Raw genomic sequence first — 8,647 nt, forward strand, 5'->3', positions numbered from 1 at the left:
CAGTATTCCAAATAATACCGTTTTGTAGTACTCGTGGAGCTCTATCCTATCTGATTGAGTTGGTTCGAAAACATTGATTCTGAAAGAAGTTATTGCAGGGTCCGCGAAGGCCTGGCAAAGGCCCTGATTACAAGTATGCAATTAACTATCTGCATCTCCGTAACTATTCCTTCCTGCCCAAATTTGACCTAGTTTTTTGTCCTCCTATTCCAAATTTTTGTGTGGGGTTGTCCTCCAATTCAAAAAAAAAACCAGTCTCCTCATTCATTCATTCATTTCGATTGCGCAATTTCGAAAATTCTTGTGCGCGCGCGCGTTTTGCCGACCTCCAACCATGAATCACTGGAAAAACGGAGGAAAAAGAGAACAAAAAAAAACGGAAGAAGATGTCAGAACGGTCACATGGGAGCTTTCCGAATACTGTGTCAGATGACGTGGACCGCCACCGGCTGCCGCCAGAAAATTCGTGGAGGAGAGAAATTATGAGCGTGTTGTTATGTGTGAGAGAAGAGATCAATGATCGAAAAAAGTGGAAAAATACAATTTACAGGGTTTATTGGGAAGTAAACAAAATTCAAATTCAGTTTAAAATTCGAAAGTTGTTGATTTTTGGCGCCAAAACTGTGTTAAACCCATCAAGCTTAGGTAAAAAATGAAATCTCGGTAACTCAGAGCTATTAACTTTGTAGTCTTCAAAATTTCCTACATTTTGATCCAAAAACCAATAAAAACAGACAGAAATGAGCCGAGATGCAACGTTTAGAAGTTTTACTGAGGCTTAGAACGTGTTGTAGTTTGTAGTGTAAGCCTCAGTAAAATTGCCTCAGTAAAAACTTTAAAACGCTGTAACTCGTTTAGTTTTCGAGCCATCGAGCTAGTTTTTAGTGCAAAATGTGTCAAATTTGTTGGATTTTCAGAAACAAACAAAAATTTCAAGTTAACACTTTTCTTCGGTTTTTCTAGACAAGGGTGAAAAAACTTACAGTTTGTGAAATTTTGCACGTTAATTTTGTAGTCTACAAAATTTCCTACAATTTGCACTAAAAAAACATTAAAAACGCATAAAATGAGCCGCGGTACAGCGATTTGAAGTTTTACTGAGGCTAAACGAGTTTTGTAGTTTGTAGTGTAAGCCTAAGAAAAAACTTCGAAGCGCTGTAACTCGGTTCATTCTCAACCGTTTTTAATAATTTTAAGCTCGAGGTTTCTGGAATTTTCGGAATTTTCAATTTTTATGAAAACTTGGTCGTTTCAGAAATTTCCAATCCCCCTTTTACTTCCTCCCATAATGATGTCCCATCTCACGTGTCCCCCACTCATCAACCCTAAAATAAAGATGACCTCGATTTTAGACTAGTGGACGATCTTCTCTTCTTCCTTTTTTCCATTTGCCACCATCTCTTTTCAATCTTCTTCTTCACGTCATCCCTATCTCTTTCTCGTTTCTCTGCGTCTCTCACTCTCTCATACTATTTCTCTGACTACCTCTGTTTACTAGTAAAGGCGCGAGAGACTGCCCCTGTCCCTGCGCAATACTGTTTTTGTGACCTACTTTTTTTTTTCGTTTTTCGTTAACTGATCAGAAAAATAGAAAAATTTGGGACAAAAGTGTGCCACGTCATAATTGGGTTCAAAAAATAGGTCTAGAAAGAAATCTAGATAAAAATGGTTCCAGAAATTTGGAATTCAGTTACCATAATAATAAAAAACCAACGTTTTCCTACAATTTGCACAAAAAACCATGCAAAACGGATAAAAATGAACTGAGTTACAGCGATTTGAAATTTTACTGAGGCTAACGCTACAAACTACAAAACTCCTAAGCCTCAGTAAAACTTGAAAGCGCTCTAACTCGGTTCATTTTCATCCGTTTTCAATGATTTTGAGTTAGAAATGTTGGAAATCTTAAAGACTACAAGATGAGCAATGATAATACAAAATTTCACAATCTGTCGAAATTTTTCATTCTTGTCTGGAATAGAGCAAAATAGTGTAAACTTAAAATTTTTGCATATTTCTGAAAATTCAGAACATTTAGAACATTTTCCACCAAAAACCAATTTGATAGCTCAAAAACAAAATACCAACCTTCCGATGGTCCTATCTCACTGAACTGATCCTCGGGCGCCGTTTGCACGACCAACGACTGAATGGCTGACATGTAGAAGGTGTCGACGGATGGCGATGGTTGTAGATGACGTGGAATCACTGGACGGAATGCAGACGACGGTGAATGAATCAGAAGAGCCGGTGCTGCTGATGACGTGGCAGGTGGTGAGGCGAAGGAGGAGGATGAAGCCGTTGGAGAATTTTGGAGATTTGTTAGAAGGGAGAGGGGAAGGTGGCAGGGTAGACTGCCAGTGGATGAAAGATCCATGATGGATTGATGGGGGTCAGGAAGATGGTGGAGAATCTATTCTGGAAAATTGATGATTTTGGAATTGGGAGTGGGATTCGGAATCTGAAGAAATTTGAAAAAAAACAGGAATCAAAACAAGGCAAATTTGGCAAATATGGAGCCAAGCTGAGCTACACGGGCATAGTCGGGGGGCTTGCATAGAGAACCAAGAAAACGTATTGTTAGGGTTTTTTAGAATAGAATAAGTTCAGAAAAAGCTAGCTTGAAATTGATCCCAAAAGCTCAAAATTTCAAAAATACCTCTAAAAATCCTAAAAATTCAAATTTTTCTCAAAACCCAAAATTTCGCGAAAATTGAATATTCGAGACATGCATTCAAAAAACTCAAGTTTTCAGCTAACTTTGTAGCCATAAATCAATCTTCTAGGTCAAAATCTAGTCAAGTTATGGGGATTTTAAGAATTAAGGATCAAACATTTTTAAAAATCAAAATTTGGCTACCCAATCCGCTAACTTTGAGCCGATCTGTCTCGTTTACTCTGTAAGAGATATCGAAAAGTGGTCGACTAGCAAAATATTTTGGATAATATGATAAATGTTTTGTCAGTTGACTGCTTTTTGATATCTCCTACAGTAACCCAGATAAAACGGTTCAAAGTTAAAGGGTCCATCTAACAGAGCTTTGAACGACTTCTAACTTTGAGCCAATCTATCTCGATTACTGTAACAGATATCAAAAGTTTGACAACTGATAAAATGTTTATCATAATATCAAAAATATTTAATCAGTTGACCGCTTTTTGATATCTTCTACAGGAAATGAGATACAAAAGCTCAAAGTTGGCAATTTGGGGGAGGTGGGTGGGGAGGGTGTTTTGGGGTTTTGGGTGGGTGTTTAAGGTAGATTTTGAGTTTGCAAGGATTACTGTACTCCTCTGAAATTTCTGAAAAATAAAAGAGAGATCAAAATGTTGGTTTCATTCTAAGGAAAAGAAGAAAAGAGAAAAAAATAGGTGAAGGGTATAGTAGGGAAGATGAAGATTAAAAGAAAATGGGAGGTTGGCTACCCAGAAGTGGGCGGAGCCTAAATTTTCGGTGCGTCGTCCTTCAGAATGCCAAGGACGGACGAAACTGTGTGGTAGTAGGACACCGATCGAACAAAAAAAGGAAAGGAGAATTTTTTCGGGGCTATGCGGTCACTATTTTTTGTGGGGTGGGAGGGAAAGTGACACCTCTCTGTTCTCTGCGTCTCTCAATTTTCAGGACTATTTCTCTTTTTGGCATTGGGGAATAGAGAGAAAACTTGAAAAGGGACAGGGTTTTACCTCCAAGGAGATCGAAATTGGAAATTTATGTGATTTTTTTCTGAGAGCGAGGGAAAGGAATCGAGGAAAGTTTTGGCGCCAAAAAATTGAAGGGGAATTTTTGAAAAAAAAAATCTGGGAGTTAATTTTTGAGCCAAATTTCTGAAACTCGGAATTTCAGATTTTCGGGCGTTTGGTTTTTCGAAAATCCGGGAATTCCGAATTATCTGAAACTCGGGTTTTGCTTTGGCTGGAATTGCATCATTTTGAATTTTCTGGAATTTCAGATTTTTGGAAATCCAAAATTCCACAATTTTCGAGTTTTTAGATTTCTGATATTCTTGAATTTTGGCATTTTTTGGGACTTTCAAAAATCTAGATTTTCTGAATTTTCAAAAAGTTAGATTTTTCGAGTTTTCTAAAAATTTTGAAGTACAAACAAAATCTCGGAACTCCTAAATCCCGAAAATCTGAAAATTCCCGAAAATTCGAAAATTCGAAAATATCTAAAATTCCAAAAACCCAATCCTCTAAAAATCTACAGAAATCAGAAAGTCGAAAAATCCGAAAATTCCAAATCAATCCCAAATTCCCGAAAATTCGAAAAATAAAAAATTTTGAAAAAAATAAACCCACGAAATCCAACAATTTTTTAAAAGACCAAAATCCAGGAAGTCGAAAAATTCGAAAAACTTCAAAAACACGAAAATTCAAAATTCAAAATTTTTGAACTACTAGAAATCCCATCAAAATACCGTAAGATCCGTAATAGAATGAGAACCCACACTATCAAGTTTGAGCTAATTTTTCTCGGTTACTGTAAAAGATATCAAAAACATGTCAACTGATAAAATGTTTATCATATTATCACCAATATTTTATTAGTTGACCGCTTTTTGATATCTCTTACAAGAACCGAGATAAGTTGGCTCAAAGTTAATTAGTCAGGGTGCCCTTCTATTACAAGTTTTACGGTATATTTTAAAATCCCGAAAGATGTATTTTTCAAAAAAATTAAAATGCGGAAATGAACTTGCTGGACCAAATTTCAAAAAATTCAAAACGTTTCCTGGGGTAGGCCAAGAAAGAAAACAAAAAAAAACAAAACATCGAGGTCATTTCTCAGAAACCAAAATCTAAAAATCTCGATGACCCAATGGCATAATACACACATGCATTGTTTCCCGAAAGAAAACCTTACGTAATCACAAGATCTCTCGGGAGAAAAGTTTAAATTCGTCATCCCGCCCGAAAAGTAGGTCAAAATCAAAACAACATTATTTAGGTTACTGTAGTTGACGTGGCAACGTGCCATTTCAAGTGGGCGGGACTACAAGGACGTTCCGATCTATTCTTCGAGCGATCAGAAAAGAGAGAGAGAGAGAGAGAGAGAGAGAGACGCAGAGAAAAAGAAAAAAAATAGAAAGGCATTGACCTAGATTACGTAACCGCCCGGTTTCTAGCGACGAATGCTATATTGCATTGGCTAATCCCCGTCACGGGCAAGTTAGTGATAGGCAAGGGGACAGATAGAAAATTTGCAATAAAAATACAAAACAGTATAAGTTCCAGAAGTTTCTGGGAGGTGGAAAGTAGGGTCCGGAAGTTTTAACATATGAAAATGCTAGTTAGTTGTTCAAATGCCTACAAAAGACATTCGAAAATGTTCAATATAGCTGAAATTTTCAGGATATATTAAAAAAGACATGGGCTTCATTTTTGTTGTTGGCAACTTTTTTGGAAAATTAAGTATCGAGGAGATATGCAAAGTGGAAGACAGCGCCACCAACCCTCGAGGTGGTGGCACCCACTCCCGAAGTAAAGGGGGAAAGGTGGCGCCCTGGGGGGCGTACTTGCGCGCCTGGCCCTTTCCATGTTGCACAACTCCTCAGGACTTGATTTTCCAAAAAAGTTGTCAACTACGAAAATGAAGCTAATAGTTTGTTTAGTATATTCTGAAAATTTCAGATAAATTGAAAAAGTTTAAATCAGCTAATTCTTTAAACGTCTAAAAATGCTACTCAGCTTTTTTCAACGTTGTACCGAAGGGGTTTATACTTTTTCAATTCATTTGATATTTCCAGAATATTCTAAACAAGGCACAAGCTTCATTTTTGTAAGTGACAACATTTTTGGAAAATCAAGTGCCGAGGAGATATGCCACGTGGAAGACACCAAAAGGCGCAAGAGGGTGGAACCCGAGGTAAGGGGAGGGGGAGATGGCGCCGCGCCTGGCCCTTTCCATGTAACATAACTCCTCAGGACTTGATTTTCCAAAAAAGTTGTCAACTACGAAAATGAAGCTAATAGTTTGTTTAGTATATTCTGAAAATTTCAGATAAAAATTATCTTGTTTTTCCACTGGTTTTGAGTTTTCCAGAAGCTTTCTGGGGTTACCGTAGCTCAAAAAGCTTTATAGGGTTACTGTAGCTTAATAAATTTGTTTTCACAATTTGCTGTGTGTGATGCGTATCTCTAGCTATGCCTGGAAATCAGCCGCGGCGGTCGACCGCGGTCCGGAAATGGACAACCTTGAAAATAATCATTCTCTGACTGTCTAGTAGCCAATGAAAAAATTGGAAAACAGGTAAAATGAGGTCAGACAAACAGAAAATCGTGCAAAATGGACAAAAAAGAGATGCCAATAACAAAACAAAAATCATGGCGTGATCTTGATTTTGATTATTTCAATTTGGGGAGAAAAAAGTAGGTCAAAGGTACAGTAATCTAGAAAGTACCAGAAAAATGATCTTGAAATTTTTCAAAAATCAAATTCGTACGATTTTTAGTCAATTTTTGGGATTTTCGGATTTTTTTTTGGATTCTTTGGATTTTGCGATTTTTGGATTTTTGGGAATTTTTAATTTTTTTGTATTTTCAGCTTCTCCCAGAAATCGTATTCAGAAATTCTCCGTGACAAATTTTCTATATTTTGAAAAAAAAATTCCATAAAACGAACTTTTTTTTCTGAAAATCAATATTTCAATTTTCGAAGAAAAATCGAAAATTCATTCCAGAGGTTTTAGTTTAAGACGCGATGATTTTATCTATTGAAATTTTGATAAATGTGAGTTTTTCAGAAATATTCAGAAACTTTAAAAAATCTGAAAATCCGAAAATATCCCAAAAATGGCAAAATTCAATTTTTTCAAAAATCCAAAAAAGCTAAAAGTTCAATTTTCAATTTTTTCTGAAATGCTGAAATTCTGAAATTCTAGAAATCTGGATTCCTAAAAATAAAAAAAACCCGAAACCCATTTTTTTTGAAAAATCCCAAAATTCAAAAATTTTCGGAATATCCTAAAAATCGGAATTTTTGAAATTTTTAGAAAACCAAAATTTTGAATTTTTATTTTTCTGAAAATGAAAATCTAGGAAATCTAGTTCAAAGTATTAAAAAATCTTTTTTTGTAGTTTGTAGTCAATTTTGTTTCCAGATTGTCACATTTTCCGGACCTCATCTTTTTCTATTGCTCATTCTCCCAATCGCCGCCTATTGTCAATCGAAAAAGAAGTTCGAAGCCGATGGAAGGGTTCGTAGTAGTTTGTAGTCTTTTTGTAGTTTGTAGTCAGCATTTTCCAGGCCGATTTGATCCCACGAAAACCGCCAATCCCAGCGCCAACGCCTCCAAAAGACGACAATAATAGTGTTAGCAGCATTCAAGCTGCTCCACATGTTCAGTAAGGATAACTGTAGTTTTTAGGATTACTGTAGTGTTCATTTTTTCAGAAACCCTCCAGCCTACACCCCTGTAGAGCGGTCTACTGCCGTTGAGGAGGACACATTGGCGTAAGAAATTCTGAAATTCGAAAAATACAAAAATCCAAATAACATTTTCTAAAAGAATTGTTTAATTTTTAACTTCCTGCCGAAATTCTGAAAATTCTGAAAATTCGAAAAATAATTTTTTGCTGAAAGTTTCAATTTTTCAGAAACGTCAAATCCCTCCCACCCGAGAAATCCGATGCACCAACTTCTGGAAAAATGAAAAAGAAGAAGTGAATTTTCTGGAAAATTTCAGACAATTCTGAAAAAGAATACAACTAGGCCTACTTTTTTTTTGAAATTTGAAATAAAGATTTCTATTTTTTTTTCTTTTTTTTTAAAGGCACACAGACAGACAAAACTAGAATTTTCAGGATTTTAAAATTTCAGATTTTCCATACTTTTGATTTTCTAGAATTTTCTAAATTTCAGAATTTCAGAATTTCAGAACTTTAGAATTTAGAATTTTCTGGATTCTCCATATTTCTGTTTTTATAGATTTTCAGAACTTCAGAATTTGTGGAAACTTGCAGAATTTCAGATTTTCAGATTTTCAGATTTTTTCGTTTTTCTGATTTTCTAGTTTTTCAGAAATTCAGAAATTCAGAAATTCATAAGAATTCAATTTTTGAGTTTTTGGGAATTTCAAAATTCTGAACTACAAAAATGTGTAAATTTTAGAATTTTGGGGAATTTTTTTATGGATTTTCCGGAATTTCGAAGCTCCCGAACCTAAAAAGACGAAAAACACGGATTTCAAAAATTTTGGTGAATGTGAGAATTTAAAATTTAAAAAATCAAATTTTTCGAAAAAATCGAAAATCCCAAAAAGTCAAATTCCTGAATTTTTAGAATTTTTTGTAAATTTCAACTTCAATTTTTTTCCAATTCCTATATTTTTTATCTGTATTTCCCTTGTATCTTCTTATCTTCCCCTTGCCACGTTATCACCTAAGCTCCGCCCCTTTTCTCCGTGATACGCAAAAAATAAAAAAAATTTAGGTCAACTCTCTCATCTCAATGTCAAAGAGAATCTTAAATGAAAACTATGCGAAGCGGAAGGGAAAAGATAGAGAGAGAGAGAGAGAGAGAGAGAGAGAGAGAGAGAGAGAGAGAGAGAGACAGAGACAGAGACAGAGACAGACAGAGAGAGAGAGAGAGAGAGAGAAGCACGCAGAGAAAAAATTGCCGTCCGACCTTGTTGCCCATCCCTTTCCC

At 35.7% G+C, this 8,647-nt stretch overlaps 2 protein-coding genes across 2 annotated transcripts in view; one reads left to right on the top strand and one right to left on the bottom strand.

Moving 5' to 3' along the window:
- Positions 1-2,377, bottom strand: part of Cbr-nhr-85 — a gene marked incomplete at both ends in the record, with an annotated part of 7,923 nt that extends 5,546 nt beyond the window's left edge. Inside the window, one exon of the mRNA XM_002646017.1 lies at positions 2,089-2,377. Coding sequence (XP_002646063.1) covers positions 2,089-2,377 — 289 coding nt within the window. The remainder of the gene's footprint in view (positions 1-2,088) is intronic.
- Positions 2,378-6,144: 3,767 nt separating this feature from the next.
- CBG26558 lies at positions 6,145-7,666 on the top strand (the record flags this gene model as incomplete). Its single annotated transcript, XM_045241491.1, has 4 exons — positions 6,145-6,177; positions 7,101-7,196; positions 7,247-7,344; positions 7,597-7,666. The coding sequence occupies 4 exons, from the start codon at positions 6,145-6,147 to the stop codon at positions 7,664-7,666; spliced, it is 297 nt and encodes a 98-aa protein (XP_045098739.1).
- Between the last annotated feature and the right edge of the window lie 981 nt (positions 7,667-8,647).

This window comes from Caenorhabditis briggsae (assembly GCF_000004555.2).
Source record: "Caenorhabditis briggsae complete genome, chrI, whole genome shotgun sequence".
Classification (NCBI taxonomy): domain Eukaryota; kingdom Metazoa; phylum Nematoda; class Chromadorea; order Rhabditida; family Rhabditidae; genus Caenorhabditis; species Caenorhabditis briggsae.